A 21,815-nucleotide genomic window follows, 5' to 3' on the forward strand; every position below is an offset into this window, starting at 1 on the left:
TACCTCATCAGGTCCACACACACACACCAACAACCCATTCCAAAACCAGTGCCCACACCTTTGTCCAAAGCCCCAAAGGAGCCTTCCACATCCAGTAAAGTTTCACCTGCACTTCCACACATCATTTACTATAACTGTTGCTCTCAATACAGAGACAGGAAGCCTACTCGCAGAGAGCATCTCCTGAACACCAGCACCAACCAACCCCACTGCTGTGTAGCCGAACATTTCAACTCTCCCTCCGTCAAGGACATATGCAGGTCTTGCACATCCTCCATTGCCACTCCCTTACCACCTGGAGGAAGTACGCCTCATTTTCCACCTAGGTACCCTCCAACCCCATGGCATCAATGTGGATTAACCAGTTTCCTAATTTTCCCTCCCCCCACCTTATCCCAGTTCCAACCTTCCAGCTCAGCACTGTCATGACCTGTCCATCTTCCTTCCTACCTATCCACTTTTAACTCTTCCCTCCATCCACCTATTGCACTCTCAGCTATCGCTGCCAACACCCTCCCATCTATCTCTCCACCCTCATTCCTGATCGATTTTCCTGCTTTTCCAGCACCACACTCTCAACTCTAATCAAAGCCTCACTTTCGCCTAGCATTTTTGGACACAGTTAATCTTAACAGCCTGAAACATATGTTGCTAAACTGGCTTAGCAATATGTCAGGTATGTTAAGATTGAAGCATTTCTGCAGAAATTTTCAGTTACTGCTTTCAATTTTGGAATTCAGAACATAAGGATTAAAAACATTCTATACTTGAGCAGTGTATTGTTATGGCATGCTTTTATGTAGTTCATTTTTCTAACAAGTCAGCAAAATGAAATTACTCCAGCTGTAGATCACTAATTTGATAATTCAAACCTAAGTTCTAAGTGACTTTTTTCAGTTTACATTTTTCTTTTAACAGAAATCAAAGAAGAATCACACATGGGGAGTTGGTTCCACATAAGTGATACCCGTGTACAAGCTGTACCAGAGACTAAAGTTCTAAGTGCCCAGGCCTACCTGCTCTTTTATGAGAGAATTCTCTAACTGTCTGCTAGGAAACATCTTATCCAAACAGATGACGTGTTTAATTTCTAGCAGAAAAATGGAAAGCAGTATCTAGCTTCTAAATCTATGCAACATCGAGATTAAATAATTATTGCCTGTGATTTCACAATGCAAGTAGAAGTGGCTTGTATAATATGAACTCTCATGTACTATTGTAGTTAAGGTAAAGTTTAAGCAATATAGTTATTGAAAGTAAGCCATACAAAAAAACTAAAATGTTTTGTGCTTTTCACAAAACATGCATTGTGAAAATGTTCACAGCCCCCCAATTTTCCTAAAAACATAACTGGTTATTGAAATGTGAACATTTCAAAATTTTTAAAGAATTATTCTACTTGTCTAGATATATGAAATGATTAAGCTTGAATGTGAGGAAGACCACTATAATCTGTTGATCAGACCAACTGACTCTTCCAAGCAAGCATTGGCAGCTGGTTGTTGAGTTAAATATGAATTTTGAAACAAATGCTATGTATAATGTAATGTACAGTTCACTAAAGGCACAGGCAATTAACTTGAATAAAGTGTTTATATTCCTTGGGACATGTGTTTTAACTGGTTAATGTGAGGGTACAAAGTACTTTAAAGCTATGCTTTTGACAAATGTGCCCTATGCTAGATTATTCTCATCTATTGTCTAAAATGATCATAATTCTCTTTTCTGATGCTCCCAATTTCAAGCAGCTTACCTTTCCCTCTAAAACCCACACACAACAGTGACAACAATCATTGAAAATTATTTGATCCAGCCTCCATAAATAAAAGTTTAAGATAAGTGACAAGGACAGCAACACAAACTTATACCACAAACCATAAGATGCATGTAGGTTAATTATATGACAATGGTTAGACTCAGTATGAGACCACTTTAATGCTATTGAGTTGCAGAATATGCAGATTAAGAACAGAATAAACGAATACAAGCAAGTATGTTTTGGGAGCCAAACTTATTTATTAGACTGATCAATACAAGTATTTTCAAACCCTTGAGCACAGTGCCATAGTTTTGTCAGAACTAAACAAGTTGCATAAATAAAGTCATCAGATCCAATTTGCATTTAGTTGGGTTTTTGCTCAGTACATAAGTGGTATAAATTCTTAGGACTGTTCATTCATCTTGGTCATCATCCCAGTCTTTCTTTTGTGCTGGTGGTTTGGGTCCACCTGCCTGTTTTGCCATTATTATCTGCAAGGGAATTTTAAAAAATAGTTTATGTTGCTATCCAATGAAGTGAACAAACTTTTATAAAAGATTGACAAGATTAAAAAAGCCTCCTGCAATTGACATCTGGAACAAAGTTTTAAACGTTTATAAATATTCAATAAAATACAGGTGTTTTTTACAACTACAAAGTAGACATCTTTCTGATGTTGCCATTTTAATAAGGGAAGCTTTTATTTAACCTACTTTTCTAATCAACCTGTTCAGAGATGTTGTTACACCCAGGCCTCTTGGGCCAGGGGTAGGGACACTACCACTGTCAAGAGTCCCCCCCCCAAATAGGAATCCTTTATGAATTTGCACATTATCCAAACTACATTTTCAATGCTGCACACAAATATTACAAGTATGCTATACTTTTGATGATCGCCTGACCCCTGGACAACCTTGAAATGAAGCCAAGACCAGCAGCGAAGTGGTACTTCTGAATACCTAGTGATGCGGAGTGCACCTTAAAAACAGATTGGTGCTTTTAAGAGTTTCTTGTAAAGTTTTCAAGTGAAGTTTCAAGACAACCAATGGAACCAAGGTGTAAATTCCTAGTATCATTATTAGCAATGTTAAAAAAAAAGTTGCAGTGACTCTGGCACATGGCAGTGCTAAGCACAACACAGATAGCATATTCAGAAAGATTGTCACACTGCAGGCTTTGGTCCATATAATTGAAAGTCATTGTGATCATTAGTCTTCCAGAGCTTGGCAACACAAACATATGTGAGCTATTGCTCAGAGCTGACTTGGAATCAGATGTAGAGCATGGAAACAGACCCTTCAGTCCAACTCATCCATGCAAATCAGATATCCTAATTTAATCTAGTTCCATTTGCCAACACTTTGCCCATATCCTTCTAAACTGTTCCTACTCAGTCCCATCCAGATGCCTTTTAAATGCTGTAATTGTACCAGCCTTCACTTCCTCTTGACAGCTCATTCCATATACGCACTACCCTCTGAAAAGGTTGCCCTTAGGTCCCTTTTATCACCCTAAACCTATGACCTCCATTTCTGAGCTCACCCACCCCAGAGAAAACACATTGTCCATTTACCCTATCCATCAACCTCATGATTTTATAAACTTCTATAAACCTCAGCCTCCGATGCTCCAGGAAAAACAGCCTAGTCTATGCATCTTCTCCAGATAGCTCAAATACTCCAACCCTGGCAACATCCTTGTAAATCTTTTCTGAACCCTTTCAAGTTACACAACAACCTTCTGATAGGAAGGACACCAGAATTGCACGCAATATTCCAACAGTGGCCTAACCAATGTTCTGTACAGCCGCAACATGACGTCACAACTCCTGTACTCAATACTTTGACCAATAAAGGAAAGCATCCCAAACGCCTTCTTCATTATCCTATCTACCTGCGACTCTACTTTCAAGGAACGATGAACCTGCACTCCAAGGTCTCTTTGTTAAGCAACACGCCCTTGGACCTTCCCATTAAGTCCTGCTAAGATTTGCTTTTCCAAAGTGCAGCACCTTGCATTTATCTAAATTAAAACTCCATCTGCCACTCCTCAGCCCATTGGCCCATCTAATCAAGATCCCACTACATTCCCAGTAACCTCCTTTACTGTCCACTAACCCTCCAAATGTTGGTGTCACCTGCAAGCTTGCTAACTGTACCTATGTTCACATCCAATCATTTACATAAATAATTAAAAGCAATGGACCCAGCCTCGAATCTTGTGACCCACCACTGGTCAGAGGCCTCCAGTCTGAAAAGCAACCCTCCACCATCAAGCCCTTTTTTTTTTACCTTCGAGCCAGTTCTGTATCCAAGTTGCTAGTTCTCCCTGTATTCGATCAGATCTAATCTTGCTAACTAGTCGCCCATGGGGGAACCTTGTCAAACACCTTACTGAAGTCCATACAGATCACACCCACCACTCTGCCCTCATCAATCCTATTATGTTACTTCTTCAAAAAAACTCAAATCAAGTTCATAAGACACAGTTTCCCACACACAATGCGATATTGACCATCCCTAATCAGTCCTTGCCTTTCCAAATAAATGTACATCCTGTCCCTCCGGACTCTGTTCAACTTGCGCACAACCGATGTCAGGCTCACTAGTCTACAGTTCCCAGGATTTTCCACACCACCTTTCTTAAAGAGTGGTACCACATTAGCCAACCTCCAGTCTTCCAGCACCTCACCTGTGACTATAGATGATACAAATTCCTCAGCAAAAAGCCCAGCAAACACTTCCAGAGTTCTAGGGTACACCCGATCAGGTCCTGGGGAATTACTCACTTTAATGTGTTTCAAGACATCCAGCACCATCTCCTCTGTAATATGGACATTCTTCAAGATGTCACCATCTATTTCCTCACATTCTGTATCTTCCATATCCTTTTTCACAGTGAACACTGATGCAAAATACTTGTGTAGTATTTCCCCCATCTCCTGTGGCTCCACACATATGGTGCTTTATTGACATTGGAGGGGTTCTATTTTCTCCCTAGTTATCCTTCTGTCCTTAGTATGTTTATAAAAACCCTTTGGATTCTCCTATTTGCCAAAGTTATCTCATGTCCCCTTTTGCCTTCCTGATTTCCCTCTTAAGTATACTTCTACTGCCTTTATACTCTAAGGATTCTCTCCATTTCTCTCTATATCTGACATATGCTTCCCCTGGTTTTATGATGCACAAATGGAACCTAAAGGTCAAATGTTTACATAACTGTTATTCAATTATTTTTTTCAAGTACACCAGCAATCTGGCAACCACTCACTTGATCTACTCTCAGAACAGTTACAGCAGCATTTGTAGCAAGCTTAATTCCCCAGTATTTAACCAAGTATGGGTCTACTATTCCAGCCTCAAGCATGTCCTTCAGCCTTGATCCTTCACCCTACAAATAAAAAACAATGGAATGAATGAAAACAAATTAGTCATTCTTAACCTATTTTGGAATAAGACAATTACTAGGGCGTAAGTAGTCTTAAAAACTAAAACCAGGTTTCACAATATTTATAAATTTTCATGGTAGAGACATTTCAAGCCCTTCATATTTCAGCAAGATATGGCACCTGGAGTAACATGTTTGCTGACATTTAATTTTTGTCTGACAATATCCAACTAAGATAGCAGTAATTTTGGTCTATATAATTTTTTTATTCTAAAAAGCACAATATAGACAAAAATCTTCCAATAAACTTGAGACAACCAAGCATAAACACTAATTCCTGTGCATCGGCATACAACAAACTGCTTTTATTTAAACGTCTTGAATGTAAAGCTCTAATGGTTACTTTGACTTGGAAACGTGAAAAATGCAGACAAAGAAATTTACCAGTTATAGCACAATGTAAAGCAACAGTTTAAAGAGTGAAAATACCATAAAAAGCACTCTTATATTCACTTGAATTTTCCTCAGCTGATATTATAAATCAATACTTAGTTACCTCAATATCAAAACCGATGTTTTTGTTTCCTTCCTGATGTACTGCATACAACTTTGAAATTATTTCATTAGCTCGAACACCAGAGTTCTCAGCCAAAGCTCGTGGAACACTTTCAAAAGCTTCTGCAAACTTCTTAATGCCATATTGCTCAAGACCAGGACACGACTGAAAAGAAACCAATGAATCAGTTATTCATTCCTAAATGGAAAATTCTTAAAGACAAACATTGTTTCCTTCCATACCTCTCCGTAGGTTGTGATCTGCTTAGCCAATTCAATCTCAGTTGCTCCTGCACCTGGTACACAGCGTTTATCCTGTCAATTATAAATGCTGTTAATAATTTGCTACATTTGAGTAAGTTAAACTGTATAACATGCAAATGTGAATTGTAGACAACTACAGATACAGATGTTGTATCAGTTATTGATGACAATTCATCCAGTTAAAACTAGGAAGGCAGCACGGGTGTATTCAAATCCCCAAAGCAGGCAAAATTAGTCCAGAGGAAATGAAGATTTAATTTGGAAACATTTACAGAGCAGACCAAACCCCCTCAAAAGATAGCATAGACCTCAACATGCTTATTTTAAATATAAATTAGATGTGTTGCATTCAAGATGCAATTCAGCTGGTCAAACTACTCAAACCTGCTAAAAACCAAAACGTGAGGCCTTCAGGAGACCCACTCAAATATAAGAAATCCAAGTATGACCTTCGCAGAGCCATTAAGACAGCCAAGGACAATACCAATTCAAACTAGAGACCCAGACAGACACACAAAAACAATGGCGAGGAATGAATGACATCACAGGTTCTAAAAAGATACAGTGCAAAATACCAGACGATGACACATCTCTCCCAGATTGTCTCAATGCCTTCTTGTTCACTTTGAGCAGAATTTCAGCAGAGTGGTAACACCTATTGCGACAAGTCCTGGTGAACCTACCCCAACAGTCACTGCATCAGAGGTCAGATCAGTTTTCCTTTGTGTGAATCCAAGGAAGGCGATGGGACCAGACAGAGTACCAGGCAATGCATTCAGAGCATGCACAGGTCAACTGACAGAGGTCTTCGAAAGTTCAACCTTCAACACTATTATCCCCTCGAGACCAATTACTAAACTTCGTTATCTCAGACTAAGCCCCACTCTCTGCAACTGTATCCTCAGTTTCCTGACCCACAGGCCACAATCAGTGAAGATTGGGGACAATATTTCATCCTCATTAACACTCAAAACTGGAGCATCGCAGGGGTGCGTACTCAGCCCCCTATTGTACTCACTTTATACCCATAGTGCGTATATACCCAAATACTAGACTAATGCCATTTATAAGTTCGCTGATGACACCACCATAGTCAGTCGAATCTCAGATGCCGACGAAACAGATTACAGACGGAAGTGAAAGAGCTGGAAAAATGGTGCAGAGAGAACAACCTAGGCTCTCAATGCTGGCAAAACCAAGGAACTCACTATTGACTTTCGACAAGATGTTACTCATGCCCCCCCTACACATTAACAGCACAAAGGTGGAACTAGTGGAGAGTGTCAAGCTCCTGGGAGTGATCATCCACAACAAGCTTTCTTGGATTCTTCATGTGGATGCACTGGTTACAAAGGCCCAACAATGTCTCCTCTTCCTCAGGCAGCTGAGAAAATTTGGCATGACGGCAAATACCCTTGCCAACGTTTATAGGTGCATCATCGAGAACATTCTGTCTGGATGTATCACTACCTGATATGACAACTGTACCATTCAAGATCGGAGACAGTTACAGAGAGTGGTGAACTCAGCCCGGCAATCACAAGGCCAACCTCTTATCTATAGAATCCACTTACTGGGCCTGCTATCAAGGAAAGGCTGCCAGCATTCTCAAAGATTCGTCCAACCCTGGCAATATTTTTCTACAACCTCTACCATCGGGGAAGCCTGAACACATACACCAGTCGGTTTCGTAACAGTTTCTACAGTTAGAATACTGAATGGACTCTTAGCATTCATCTGTTTTTGTTTTTGCCACTGTTTACCTATTATTTACATATCTATGCTATTTGACTGTGTGATCTGCCTGAATTGCTCGCAAGACAAAGTTTTTCACTGCACCTCAGTACACATGACAATAAATTCAATTCAATTCAGTTTAATTCAATTAAACAAAATACTATTTTTACAGTACAGCTAAAGAATAAGAATGGACTTAACTGCTACTATCAAGATACTTAAAACTATTCCAATATAGTAATATCCCACAAATATACCACTGACAAAGGCAAATTCAGTAGATTCAAATGCAATCCTACATGTGAACATTTAGCTGTAATATGAAGAGGAAGAAGAGCTTTCCACATTCAGCTTAAAAACCCAGCAACTGCAAAATTCTAAAAAAACTAAAAATCTTGATTCAGTAGGAGCTCGTCTCCACACATTCTGGCTCATTCTACTGTTCTAACTTTTTAAAAAACCTCAAGACTTCACAACTGTTTACTATACTGGCTTTGAGCAGATAGCTCAACACCTTTCTCAAACTTTCTTCACCAAAACAAAAAAGGACAAAATACACCTCAGAAAGCCATCATGTGATCACAACATTAAATTCTAGAACATGCGGCCAACTCTCAAAAGATACACAAGTGGAGATCGCCAGTCTTGCAGGAAGTATTTATATAGACATACAGCTGAAACAATAGAAGAAATTGCAAACATTTACATCAAGTACCAATCCACCACTTTCAAGTAGTGTAAAGCTTGCGTAATCAAACAATGAAAGTCCATAAACAGATTCAAAACTCAAAGATCAAAATGAAAACCCTTAAAACAATGAAATCTTTCACTAGATTTGACATGATAGGTACACAACACCTTTGTAAGAACTTTAAACGTGTTGACACCATCATCCACCGCCCTCTCAACATCATCCATTATGTTATCTGTAGAACCACGAATTACAACTGTAGAAATTGAACCATCATCTTTATCTGCAACAGACAAACAAATTAAGATTTATAATGTACGGTAAATGTTCAACTCTGCCCAATTCAAGAAACAGAAATGGGCAATATCAGTTAAGCAGACGTTTTGTGACATGCAAACAAACATTATACTTAAGTCTTTTGAGTTTAGCATAGAATTTTGGATAAAACATTAACTACATCTATATACTACATGAAATAAGTCAGTCACAGATTAGTTTCCTTTATTCAAATATAAATGGACTGGCCACAAGAAATTTCAAGTTCATTTGTTAAATTAAGAAAATTTTCTTACATTCATTAGCTTTAGTGTAACTGTAAATACGCAGATTAAAATACAGGAACTTTCCACCTAGCAATTCTGTACAAGCAACTCTACAGATACAAAGAGATTCTTCTTACAAAAATACATTAATGGCTGACCAACAAACACGACAGTCAAAAGTGTTAACATTTCCGTTTTTTGTAAATGACAAGATCTGGTTCAACTTTCATAGAAATGTACTAAAACTCTGGTACTAAGCTTTTAGAAAAATGCAAAATTTTGGATTCAGGTTCTAGTTCCAGAGTTAAAGAGTCATAGAGATGTACAACACAGAAACAGACTTTTCAGTCCAAACCATCCACATATCCCAACCCAATCTAGTCCCACCTGACAGCACCTGGCCCATATCCCTCCAAACCCTTCCTATTCATATACCCTTCCAAATGCCTTTCAAATGTTGCAATTGTACCAGCCTCCACCACTTCCTCTGACAGCTCATTCCATTCATGTACCACCCTCTGCATGAAAAAAGGTTGCCCCTTAGATCTCTTTTATATCTTTCCCATCTCACCCTAAACCTATGCCCTCTCGTTCTGGACTCCCCCTGCCCAGGGAAAAGACCTTGTCTATTTATCCTATCCAAGCCCCTCAATTTTATAAACCTCTATAAGGTCACCCCCAGCCTCCAACGCTCCAGGGAAAACAGCCCCAGCCCATTCAGCCTCTTCGAATTGCTCAAATCCTCCAACCCTGGCAACATCCTTGTAAATCTTTCCTGAATCCTTTCAAGTTTCACAACATTTTTCCGACAGGAAGGAGACCAGAACTGCATGCAATATTCGAAAAGTGGCCTAATCAACGACCGAGACAGCAGCAACATGACCTCCCAACTCCTGTACTCAATACTCTGACCAATAAAGAAAAGCATTCCAAACGCCTTCTTCACTATCCTATCTACCCACTTTCAAGGAGCTATGAAACTGTACTCCAAGGTCTTTGTCCAGCAACACTCCCTCGGACCTTACCATTAAGCGTAGAAGTCCTCCTAAGATTTGCTTTCCCAAAATGCAGCACCTTGCTTTATCTAAATTAAACTCCACCTGCCACTTCTCAGCCCATTGGCCATCTGGTCCAGATCCTGTTGTAATCTGAGGAAACCCTCTTCGCTGTCCACTACACCTCCAATTTGGGTGTCATCTGCAAACTTACTAACTGTACCTCTTATGCTCACATCCAAATCATTTATATAAACGATGAAAAGTAGTGGACGCAGACCGAACTTTGTTGCACTCCACTGGTCACAGGCCTCCAGCTGAAAAGCAACCCTCCACCACCACCCAAAGGTCTTCTACCTTTGAGCCAGTTCTGCATCCAAATGGCTAGTCCTCCCTGTATTGCGTGAGATGTAACCTTGCCAATCAGTGTCCCATCGGGAACCTTGTCAAATGTCTTACTGAAGTCCAAACAGATCACAACCATCGCTCTGCCTTCAATAATCCTCTTCATTACTTCTTCAAAAAACTCAAATCAAAGTTTGTGAGACATGATTTCCCACACACAAAGCCATTTTGACTATCCTTAATCAGTCCATGCCTTTTCAGATATATGTACATGTCCCTCAGGATTCCCTCCAACAACCTGCCCACCACCGACATCAGGCTCACTGGTCTATAGTTCTCCAACGTCAGGCTCACTGGTCTCTTGTTCCTTGGCTTGTCCTTCCTTTTCTTAAACAGTGGCACCACTGTAGCCAACTTCCATTCTTCTGGCACCGCACCTGTGACTATCGATGATACAAATATCTCAGCAAGAGGCCCAGCAATCACTTCCTTCGCTTCCCACAGAGTTCTAGGGTACACCTAATCAGGTCCTGGGAATTTATCCACTTTTATGCATTTCAAGACATCTAGCACTTCCACCTCTGTCATCTGGACATTTTTCAAGATGTCAACATTTATTTCCCTACAATCTATATCTTCTATGTCCATTTTCATACAAAATACTGATGCAAAATACTCGTTTAGTATCTCCCTCATTTTTCCAGCTCCACACAAAGGCCACCTTGCTGATTTTTAAGGAGCGCTATTCTCTCCATTATCACCCTTTTGTCCTTAAATGTATTTGTAAAAAACCCTTTGGATTCTCCTTAACTCTATTTGCCAAAGCTTTCTCATGTCCCCCATTTGCCCTCCTGATTTCTGTTTTAAGTATACTCCTACTGCCTTTGTACTCTTCTTAGGATTCACTCGATTTATCCACTTAAGCACAAAAACCAAGACTGGCATTCCAGGGGAATACCATGAGACACTAGCAATCAGAAGTGCAATATACAGGATGAAACACTAAAACTAAGGTCTCAGAGGACAGGAGAATATATTATAAACATATCAGGAGAGCAAGCTTATTGTTCATCCCAAGAACACAACTCCTCTTCATAGAAAACATGGGGCCCAGAAATAGGTTTTTTGCGGTCAATGTCAAGGAAATAAAATGTACTTAAGCATATCAATCTAATAGTTGATACGCTTAATATCTTAAAAAAACTCACCATGTTTAAATATCACCACCTGTGTGTCACCAACTTCTGATAAGTAAACACTGTCACAGTATCCCATTTCTTCTGGAGTTGGTGGCGTCTGAAAAAATTCAGATAATTTAAAAATCAAACTGAAAAGTTAAATTCAATTATTCTGGGTCTGCTTTTGCTATTCTACCCACCAATCTTGGAAGGGCTGTAGCTCCTACTGTTCTGCATAGTCTTCTTAGATCCCATTTAGAGTTTAACCTGGGGAAAATCAATAAGTGGAACACCAACGATGAGAAGCCATTTAGACTTTTTTAAAATTACCAAATATTATGCAAATATTTCGGAATAGTTACCCAATAGAGCAGTTTGCCACTACACTAACATCCATGACTGATAATTTTCCACTAAATCCTGGGCCTTGTGTAAATTTATCATACACAAAAAAGCTCTTTAAAACTTTTAGCTACTCTTTTCACAATGGCTTCCTCACTCTCTTCACAGATCAAGTGATTCTATGCATGCCATTATTCCAAAAGTGCTTGCATCTTCTCGCAACTTACCCAAAGGGACCCAAACGCCTTTTCTGCATTATTAATATTCTGTTGACTCTCTTTATTTATTTGATAGAGCACTGCAGCTAATGTTAATGCCATTACTCATATGTATACACTTTGTTAAACGCGTCACTAAATCCTTAGAAGTTTGAAAAATGTTACACCAGTTTAACATGAGACTAATTCCTCCATATCATCAGTACATGAAATAACGAATGGAACCCACAAGCATAAAATACAGATGGTAATATCACATTCAGCAAGCTAAACTGCGAGTATAATGAAAGTTATGATAAATATTAGCACATTCAGATTGGCTTAGCATGAAAAGGAAATTAATGTGGTGTCAAACAACTTCATAAAGCATTTACCTGACCACCATCAGCTGATACTTGTTAGCATAATGTAGAGCCATGTCTGCTACTTTCCCTCCAGTTACGATTAGATTGGCACCAGCATCTGCTATAGCTTTTACTTGAACCTCCATGAGATCCTCTTCCCCTTTGCTGAACGTCATTAATTCATCTGCATTCTTTAACAAAACTGTACCCTTCAAAACAAAAAAGTTTGCATTGAAAAGATTGATTTTGCAATTTAAATTTAATTTGACTGCCTTTAGTGATGCATACATTGATGTTTGGAATAGGTGACTTGAATATAAGGTACTAAGAATGTTTGTATAATACCCAAGTAATTTTAACACACCAACTGTTCTTGGAGAGTTTAGGTTATCCAAAAGTACACTACGTGAAAACTGCTCCATTATAATGGCAAATAGCAACTATAATCAAGTCGCAGCTCAATCTCCGGCTTGCAAAGTTATCATTGTACAAATCAGAACATCGATTCACATCATTCATAAAAAGACAAATCATGATCACTTTTGTATCTCAAAGTCTAACCACCACCTTTAAAAAGATCGAAACTGCTTTTTATCCAATTCAATTTTTTCAGCGGACAGAGAGCAATATGGCAGGCAAGGCCAAGGACAACACCCACCCAAAACAATTTACATGAACCTGACCATCAAATCTTTAGCAGTAATTAAATTTTTTGACAACAGATTTACAGTAATTATACTTTTCCATTCAAATTCAAAGTTCAGACTAAACATCTGTGCAATATAGATGTAATATCACATTTTAAGCATTAAAAGAATGTTGCCAATATAAAAGATACCATGTATAATCTTTTAAAATAACGCAAGACCGTAAGATATAAGGGAAGTACACCATTAAGCCCAGTGAGTCTGCTCTGCTATTCAATGAGATCATGGTTTATCGGATATCCTTCAATTTCGCTTTCCCTTCTCCCAATAACCCCAGATTCCCTCCATGATTAATTATCTATTTCAGCCTTGAATATACATATCACAGCCTCTTAATTTCTCTGTACAGCCAAAGTGCATAATCTCTATTTTCCCACAATACAATCTGCCAAGTTTTTAAACTACGTGCTTAACCTTTTACATCAACGTAGAGACTATTGTTCTCATCACTTGCCTTACACCCGCCATTTTTGTACCATCCAAACATGGCGATACTGCATCCACTTTTCTCATCCTAGTCACCAATATGCATTGTAAGCAACTGTAAACACCAGCACTGATTGTTGTGGCACTACACTTGGTAAAGAATTCCAGATTCACCAGATTGATTCCATGGTGAGTTGTTTGTCTTACGAAGAAACATTGAGCCATTGGCCTCAAGATTAGAAGAATAAGGTGATTATATTTAAGATGATAACAGGAATTAACAAGGTGGTTGTAGAAAGGATGTTTTGTCTAATGGACAATGATAGATTGAGAGGCCATAGGTTTAGAAGAAGTAACATTTAATCCAGAGACGAAAAGAAACTATTTTGCTAATTGGTGGAATTCAGTGCCCCAAAATGCCGTGGATACTGAAACATCCAGTGGCTTGGCGGTTCGTACTGCTTCTCTCAGCCGCCAGGACCAGGGTTTGATGCCAGACTCAGGTAACTGTCTGTGTGGGAGTTTGCATGTTGCTCTGGTTTCCTCACAATTTAGTGGATTTGCCATGATACATTTCGCTGCAGTGTGCTGGCTAGGTGGATTAGCCATGGTAAATGCGAGGTGCTCTTCAGAGGGTCAGTGCAGTCATGAGCCGAATGGCCTGTTACCTGTCCTGTAAAGGTGATTGAGTAAATTTAAGGAAAAGATTAGTAACGAGTCAGCAAATTGTGGGGAGTGTGAAGTATACGAAAGTAGAGTTGCAGCTGAGATGAAATCAGTCACAATCTAATTGAATGGTGGAGGAGACTTGAGGAATTGCCTACTCTGCTCCTAGTTCTTATAGAGCATGGAAACAGACCCTTCGGTCCAACTCATCCACTGACCAGACATCCTAATTGATTGTCTACTGTAATTCGGTCTTAAACTTGATACCTTTTACCCAAATTATGCCCTCTGTCCTAGACTTTCCAACAAAAGGAAACAATCTATCCACATCTACCTTTAAAGCCACCTAAGAAACATGAATGTTTCCAAGATCTTCTCTTATAAGCCAAAATTTAATGAGTACTGGTCTAAGTTATTCAAGTTCTCCTCCATACTGGAGATTAACCTACTGAACATTCTTTATGCTGCATCCAATGCCAGTATACTTTTCCTTAGGAAGGGATCAAAACTGTTCACTATATTCTCGGTATGACCTAAAGAGTGTCTTACAGTTTTAGCAAAATTTCCATTTTTATTCTCTGGAACCTTTGAAATAGAGTCCAATATTCCATTTGTCTTCTCTTTTACATGTTAAAAGGGGCAGCACGGTGGCTCAGTGGTTTGTACTGCTGCCTCACAGCGCCAAGTTCAATTGCAGCCTCAGGTGACTGTCTGTGTAGACTTTACACATTCTCACTGTATCTGCATGAGTTTCCTCTGGTGCTCCGGTTTCCTCCCACAATCCAAAGATGTGCAGGTTAGGTGAATTGGCCATGCTAAGTTGCCCATAGTGGTCAGGAATGTGTAGGTTAGGTGCAATAGTCAGGAACAAATGTAGAGCAATAGGGTAGGGGAATGGATCTGGATGGGTTACTCTTTGAAAGGTCAGTGTAGACTTGTTGAGCCGATGGACCTGTTTCCACACTGTAGGGATTGTATGATTTCTATGAAACTTTTATGCTAGCTTTTTACAATTTGTGGACAAGGACTTCCAAGTTTTCCTCTACAGTCTAAATAATACTTAGCTCCTTTTTTTTCTATCAAAGTACATAGCCTCACATTTTCCGACATTACATTCCATCTGCCAAGTTTTACCCACTTGCTTAACCTTCTACATCCCTGTGCAGACAGTCATCCTCAACACTTGCCTTATCTCCCATTCAGTCATTTGTCATCTACAAACTTGACAAGAGTACATTCACTTTCTTCATTCAAGTCAGTATTATAGATTGTAAATAACTATGACTGCAGGACTGATTCCTGTGACACTCCATTGTTACAGGTTGCCATTCTGAACCATGTCCCCCTTACCCCAACCCTGTCTTCTATTAGTTAGGAAATCCTCTCAGGGTTAATATACTATATCCACCACTCTGTGGTCTTTTCTTACGACATCACCTAATATACGTACCTTATCAAATGGTTTCTGGGAACAGATATACTATATCCACTGGCTCCCTTTTTGTATCCTGCTTGTTACTTCCTTAAAGAATATTAATAAATTTGTCAGGCATGATTTCCCCTTGTAACACCACACTGACTGTTAATATCTGGCATTTCCAAATGAACGATCTGCTATTATATCTGGACAAAAGATTCTAATATTGGACAGTTTTTCCATTCTGCATTCAAATCTAGCGAAAAAGTGTTTTCCAGGAATTACAATTCATGAAAGGTTACCAAACAGATTCTGAACTACGCTACCTTTGTTTCTGTCACCATGCAGTCAAATGGACAAGAATATACTGCTATTTTAGCATCTTTGACAGAGGTAACATCGCCCTCGGTTTCTCTTTTAAAAACCATTCCATGAAGCACTGATGAGTTCAGCATACCAGATCCCTAAGAAGAAAACAAAGCAACAATACATCAGCATTCCAGTACTTTTCTTAATTAGAGCAATGTTATTCAGGTCAGCAAATACTCCTTCCGAAGGCCACAGAATATCTACAATCCATTTAACTGAAATTAAAATCAGTGCTCTGCAAAACTCAATTTAATTTAACCAAACCTTTATAGCACATGAACAAAATTTGTATTTATTTTGCACCTTTAATGAAGTAAAATGCCCCAAAGTACTTCACAGAAACATTAGAAAACAAAGTATGATAGAACAAATTTGCTCTATTATTGTCAAATGACGAAAAGCATAGTAACATAGGAATGACTGAAGAGGGAAAAGTTAAAAACCATACAACATCAGGTTATAATCCAACAGGTTTATCTGGAAGTACAAACTTTCGGAGCAGTGCTCCTTCATCAGGTAGCTAACAAACAGACAGCACTCCGAAAGCTTGCGCTTCCAAATAATGACAGCATGATTCATAGTTCAGAAACTAATCGTAGGCTCAAATTCAACAAAGTTCTGAATGGACTAACTGATTCACAGACTGTTAAGCAATTCATAATGGACAGCTTAAGTTATCTCTCAGTTCAGCACTATTTTTTTTTTAAAAAACATACACAGTAACAATTTTGAAGCTACAATAATCTAAACCACAGCCAAAAAATTATGTTTAACTGATAAGACTCACCAAAATTTTGCAAACTCTAATATTGTCCACATTGAAATGCCCAGACTCCGAAAAGATAGAAACTGAAAGGAGAACAAAGTAATTACTACTCATGCCTTCGATGTAAATTTTCAGGCTCAACATTTTTTTTAAAAAAAAGTTTATTATTGGGCGAATCAAACATACCACATGCTTGTGTAATTAGCTTGCTTAGGAAATCAGCATGGCCATATTGTTTGCTCATTACTGCTGTTCGAATGACAGGCAACACATCTTCTATGTCATGCATGTTCTTCACAGAGGAACAGACTAGGTCTGGAAGAATCTCTAGAGCCTTTCTAGAGGCTGCCTCATATCCTTCTATTACCTGTAAAATAAAAATATCACAAAAACAATCACATGGCACCACTGGTCTCATTACATAAATACCCAGACCTGAAGAAATAAGCAATAGAAATGCATTCAATGTGTACTTTGGACCAATGCTAACTAGCATATATACCTACGATTGCAAATGTCTATCCTATTGAAAAACATATCATGCAACATTCATTTTTTTCAAGCTTTGAACATTGCGATGACAGTGATATTATTAGTGAATTATCAATTCAAAACTCCTGCAGTCATGGATTCAAATTTCACCATGGCAGATGGCGGAATTGGAATTCAATAAATACCCTGGAGGGGTAACTTTCACACGAAGAGTAGTTCTCATATGGAACAAGCTGCCAAAGGAAGTGGTGAAGGGAAGTACAATTAGAACGTTTGAAAGCCAACTATATGGGTATATGGATAAAGAGAATTTGAAGGAACATGGGCCAAATGCTGGCAATCGGGACTCAATCAGATTGGGATGTCTGTTGACCTGAACAAGTTGGACCGAACGGTCAGCTTCCGTGCTGTACGACTATGTGGAATTAAGAGTCTAATGACGACCATGAAACAGGTGCCGATTGTCAGAAAAAAACCCACAGATTCATTAACATCCTGTAGGAAAGGAAACCTGCCATCCTTACCTGGCTTTCATGTGACCTCAGACCCACAGGAATGTGCTCAGAAACTGGGTGCTATGCACTGGCCTGACCAGCAATATCAACATCACGTGAATTATGTTTTTTAAAAAATCACATCAAAACTATGAAATGAAAATACCTTTCAATTTCTTGAAAGCTACTCACCTCTGAAACTGAAAGACCCATTCGCAGAAGTTCCTCAGCTAGTTCCAGGAGAGCACCAGAAAAAACTAGCACAAAATTTGTTCCATCTCCAACCTCTTGTTCCTGCATGTGGGAAGCCATTACCAACATTTTTGCAGCAGGATGCTGAACCTGCATCCAATAAATACAAGAGTTAAAAAGAATCACCAAAAAGGAGAAAAGTTCTTGGTGCATTCAATTGTTTACACAATACTTTCCTACAGTATGAAAACTGTTAAGAATGATTCAAATGACTAGAAATACTGCTACAGAAAAATAACTGAGGGGAGTTTTGATGCTAAGCTCAAAAGGTATGGATGTATTTTTACAACTTGTATTTACCGTAGCTACATTGGCTTTCATTTCAAAATGATTATTGATATTGGGATAGGAAACCCAGATGTTTCTTCAACTAGGTAGGTTTTAAAGTACACTGCGAAAGAGAAAATAGTTGCTCTGACCTATTAGGAAGGATTTCAAAAACTTACAGTGAAGGCACAACTGTTAAAGAGGAACAAAAATTGGGTCTGCACACAAGCCAGAACTGAAGCAGTGCAAGCATACCTGCTAATTGAGAGGCTGTAGGGGATTAAAGGAAGGGAGGGGAGAGGTAAAGCAGAAGTTTGAAACAGGATAAGAATTTTATATAAGCGGAGAAAGGAAATCTCGCTATCATGGGGCGAGGAGTAACAAATAAAGTACAGAAATCTTAAGGAAGATTGAAGGTCAAATTGCTTCAAACCAGAGCAAAGTTGAATCAGAATCAAGTAAATTTTGTCTATTAAAAAATAGATCATGATTTATGAGAAAAATTGATTACCAACACTTGATTTTCTCTCTCCAAGTAAAGAATGTAAGTTTGTGAACCCTAAAGAGATCGAATGGTAAGATTGGGCATGGGTTTGATCAAAATTTGTCATGATCTTCTAAATGGAACGCAATGGAAACATGCAACATCTCAGTGTGTATCACAAGTTTATTGAAGCAAATATCCAAGCTTGCAAAAATTTTAAATAGAAGACACACAATGTTGTCAACTGGCATTTGTAAGAACTTCCAGCTTCCTAGCCTTCATTAGTTAAAGCTTTACTTTGCAAACCAAGAGCTGACACTAATATTAGATTGTCAAACTGGATTGACTTGGCAGTGTGGCTTTGTGGGTTAAAGCACTTACCTAGTAAATAGGACATCCCGAGTTTCAACCTCAGTGGTAGCTTTCTGCCCAAAGCACCTTTGAATGAACAGAGGTGTGGCACAGTCATAACATCCCTGGCCTTTGAGCCAGGAGGCCTGTGCTCAAGTCCTACCTATTCCACAGGTGTATATTAACATCTCTGTATATGTTGAATAGGAAAATGTTGAAACTGGATTGCTCATGCCTCTTTTGGTGAAGTGGCAGTGCCCCTATTTCATAAACAAGCCGCCCAGATTTGAGTTCTACCTGGTGAGTAATAAGACCGCCGATGGGGTTTTTCTTGAATAGAAAATATCTTGAACCTGGACTGTTAGACAGAAGTGAAGTTACTGACCACCTACCTCCAATTCTCGTAGTATGGTAGCAGCATCACTGGTAACAAAAAGTTTCTCCACGTGATTGATGACCATTTTATTCATTCCTAAACAAAGAAGGTTTTTATTTAAAACGAAAAATTGCATAAACACCAGAAGTAAGAGTGAAACGAAATACTTTAACCGAATTACAAGCGGGAATTTAATCGTACCATTTGGACCGTAGGCCGTGCGGGTAGTCTGAGCCAGTTCCTTGCAAGCTTGAATATTTCTGAAAACTGCCTCCTCCAGGCCTGAAAAATGCTGCAAAGTAAATAAATACAGATAAATATCAATTAAAACCTGCAGCGAGGCGGGTGGGAGACGGGGGGGGGGGGGGATTGGGGGTCCGGGGGACTCGGGGAGAGTGGGTGGAAAGGCCCGGCTGGGGACTGGGCAAGGCTCCAGCTCCCGGACACTAGGCCGCTGACCGCCCTGAGCCCGAAGTCAACCCCAGGCCTCGGCTGATTGCGGGACGGAGCCGGGCTCCTCCCTTCTCCCCGGGAGAGGGGGGTCCGGGGCGGGAAGCCGCCGGTGTTTCTCTCTCGGTCTTTCTGGAACTTTCTGACAGCACGCGCTGCCCCTTTGGACGGCCCCGGCCCCGGCCCCGGCCCCGGCCCCTGCACCGCAACTGCTTTGTTTCGCTTCGCACTCCCTCCCTCCCTCCCTTTTACACGGCACACCAACCCCCCCTCCCAAACCCCGTCTGAGAAACTTTACCTTCGCTCCGTCTTTTAGCATCTGGGCCAGGCCCGGCGCTTTGGGGATGTGCATCGCCATTTCCAGCCGCTCAAAACCCCCTCCGAACACCACGTTCACGACGCCGGCTCCAACCACACACAGTGCACCGCGGCTGCGCCCTTCCTCCCGGCAGCCACTGCGCCCGCCGTGCCCTTCCTCCCGGCAGCTCCCGCGCCCGCCGTGCCCTTCCTCCCGGCAGTCACTGCGCTCATTCCCTCTCCCGGACCTCAGTCACTCTCGTTCCCACTCCTTACCCTCACGTTCATTTCACGCGTCAAAGTGAACCGGGCATCTGCATGTCAGCGGTTAATCGTTGGCTTCTGTAGACACTTTTCAGCTTTACAAACATACTTGAAAGAAGTTAAAAATCACACCAACGCCAGGTTTATTTGGAAGCACTGCCCTGGTGTTGGTGTGATTTTTAACTTTGTACACCTCAGTCCAACACCGGCATCACCAAACCTCTGGTTGTGGAGAATAAGATCGTTAAGACGCAGAATTTATAGCAAAATTTTACAGTGTGATGTAACTGAAATTATACTTTGAAAAATACTTTGATTGTCTGTTGAGTCTTTCATCAATGATGTTTAGACTGATTCTAATCTAAAAAGTGAGATAACAGAGTCTTACTTCATGCAGTTTTTGAGCAAAGTACGATCTAACTCTGCAAGTACAAATTCACTTCACAAACGTATATGTGTGCATGTGGGTCTTTGTCTGTGTCTGTCTGTCAGTCTGGGTTGGGGGTTGTGAGAGTGTATATGTGTGTGTATGTGAGTGTAGAGTGTCTTAAGTCTGTGAGGGGGTGCATGCGTGAGTGTGTGACTGTAGGAGTGTGTGTGTGTCTGAGGTGGGGGATTGTGTGTGTCTGAGAGTGTAGAGTGGTCTGAGTCTCTGAGGGGGGGGCATGTGGGAGTGTGTATGTCTGTAAGAGTGTATGTGAGTGTCTGTGTATATGTGTGTCTGTGCGTATGTGTGTGTACAGGAATGCCTGTGTTGTGTGTATGTGTGTATAGTGCAATGGGTCACCTGTAGTGTGACATGAACCCAAAGTCCCAGTTGAGGCCCTCCCTGTGAGTACGGAACTTAGCTATCAGCCTCTGCTCAGTCTAAATATTATGGCACAGACAGAGAACACAAGGGGCTAACACCTTCAACATATTGTCCAGCTACCACCAATTGTTACAGTTAACCTGAGAATGCAACTTTTTTTTAAAAAGTTTTGTGATTTACACATGAAAGAAGTGAAACTATCATGGTATTCGAACAGATGAAAGACTCAACAAACAATCAAGTATTTTTCAATGTATAATTTCAGTTACATCACAGGGTAAACTTTTGCTATAAATTCTGTGTCTTACAATTGTGTCCTCCACAACCACCTAATGAAGGAGCTAGTGTGCTTCTAATTAAACCTGTTGGACTATAATCTTTTAGAATGGGCATGTTGGTTTCAGTTCTTTTATTTGTAAAATCCAGAACTTTTTTAAAGTTACATTCTCAAGTGAACTTTAACAATAGGTTCTATGTCAGCCCAGATAATGCATTGAAGGTATGAAGTGTGCTGTGTGAGGCTGTCTGTGCCCATCTCATTGAAACCCATTGTACAGGGGATCCCCAGC

General features: G+C 40.0%; 2 protein-coding genes across 3 annotated transcripts in view; one reads left to right on the top strand and one right to left on the bottom strand.

Moving 5' to 3' along the window:
* Positions 1–1,596, top strand: part of usp16 (ubiquitin specific peptidase 16) — a 33,372-nt gene extending 31,776 nt beyond the window's left edge. For both annotated transcript variants that reach the window (XM_060833497.1, XM_060833498.1), the window contains exon 18: positions 919–1,596. In XM_060833497.1, the coding sequence (XP_060689480.1) occupies positions 919–1,043 (125 nt within the window). In that variant the 3' untranslated portion in view covers positions 1,044–1,596. The remainder of the gene's footprint in view (positions 1–918) is intronic.
* Positions 1,597–1,996: 400 nt separating this feature from the next.
* On the bottom strand, positions 1,997–20,326 carry cct8 (chaperonin containing TCP1, subunit 8 (theta)). Its single transcript, XM_060832987.1, has 15 exons — positions 20,173–20,326; positions 19,626–19,716; positions 19,441–19,520; positions 17,887–18,036; positions 16,895–17,075; positions 16,730–16,791; positions 15,900–16,037; positions 12,388–12,566; positions 11,654–11,720; positions 11,484–11,571; positions 8,561–8,676; positions 5,945–6,016; positions 5,703–5,867; positions 5,030–5,149; positions 1,997–2,250 (listed from the first exon to the last, which is right to left on the bottom strand). The coding sequence occupies exons 1-15, from the start codon at positions 20,230–20,232 to the stop codon at positions 2,173–2,175; spliced, it is 1,647 nt and encodes a 548-aa protein (XP_060688970.1). The 5' UTR covers positions 20,233–20,326; the 3' UTR covers positions 1,997–2,172.
* Between the last annotated feature and the right edge of the window lie 1,489 nt (positions 20,327–21,815).

The sequence above is a fragment of the Hemiscyllium ocellatum genome, chromosome 12, assembly GCF_020745735.1.
Source record: "Hemiscyllium ocellatum isolate sHemOce1 chromosome 12, sHemOce1.pat.X.cur, whole genome shotgun sequence".
In the NCBI taxonomy this organism is placed as follows: domain Eukaryota; kingdom Metazoa; phylum Chordata; class Chondrichthyes; order Orectolobiformes; family Hemiscylliidae; genus Hemiscyllium; species Hemiscyllium ocellatum.

Excerpts from the sequence above, each read along its gene's own strand:
- cct8 (XM_060832987.1), bottom strand. The coding sequence starts at position 20,232 with ATGGCGATGCACATCCCCAAAGCGCCGGGCCTGGCCCAGATGCTAAAA. Across the intron at positions 17,076-17,886 it reads TGGGTCTTTCAGTTTCAGAG|GTAATAGAAGGATATGAGGC; the intron begins GTGAGTAGCTTT and ends TTTATTTTACAG. Across the intron at positions 6,017-8,560 it reads CGTTTAAAGTTCTTACAAAG|GATAAACGCTGTGTACCAGG; the intron begins GTGTTGTGTACC and ends TATAATTGACAG.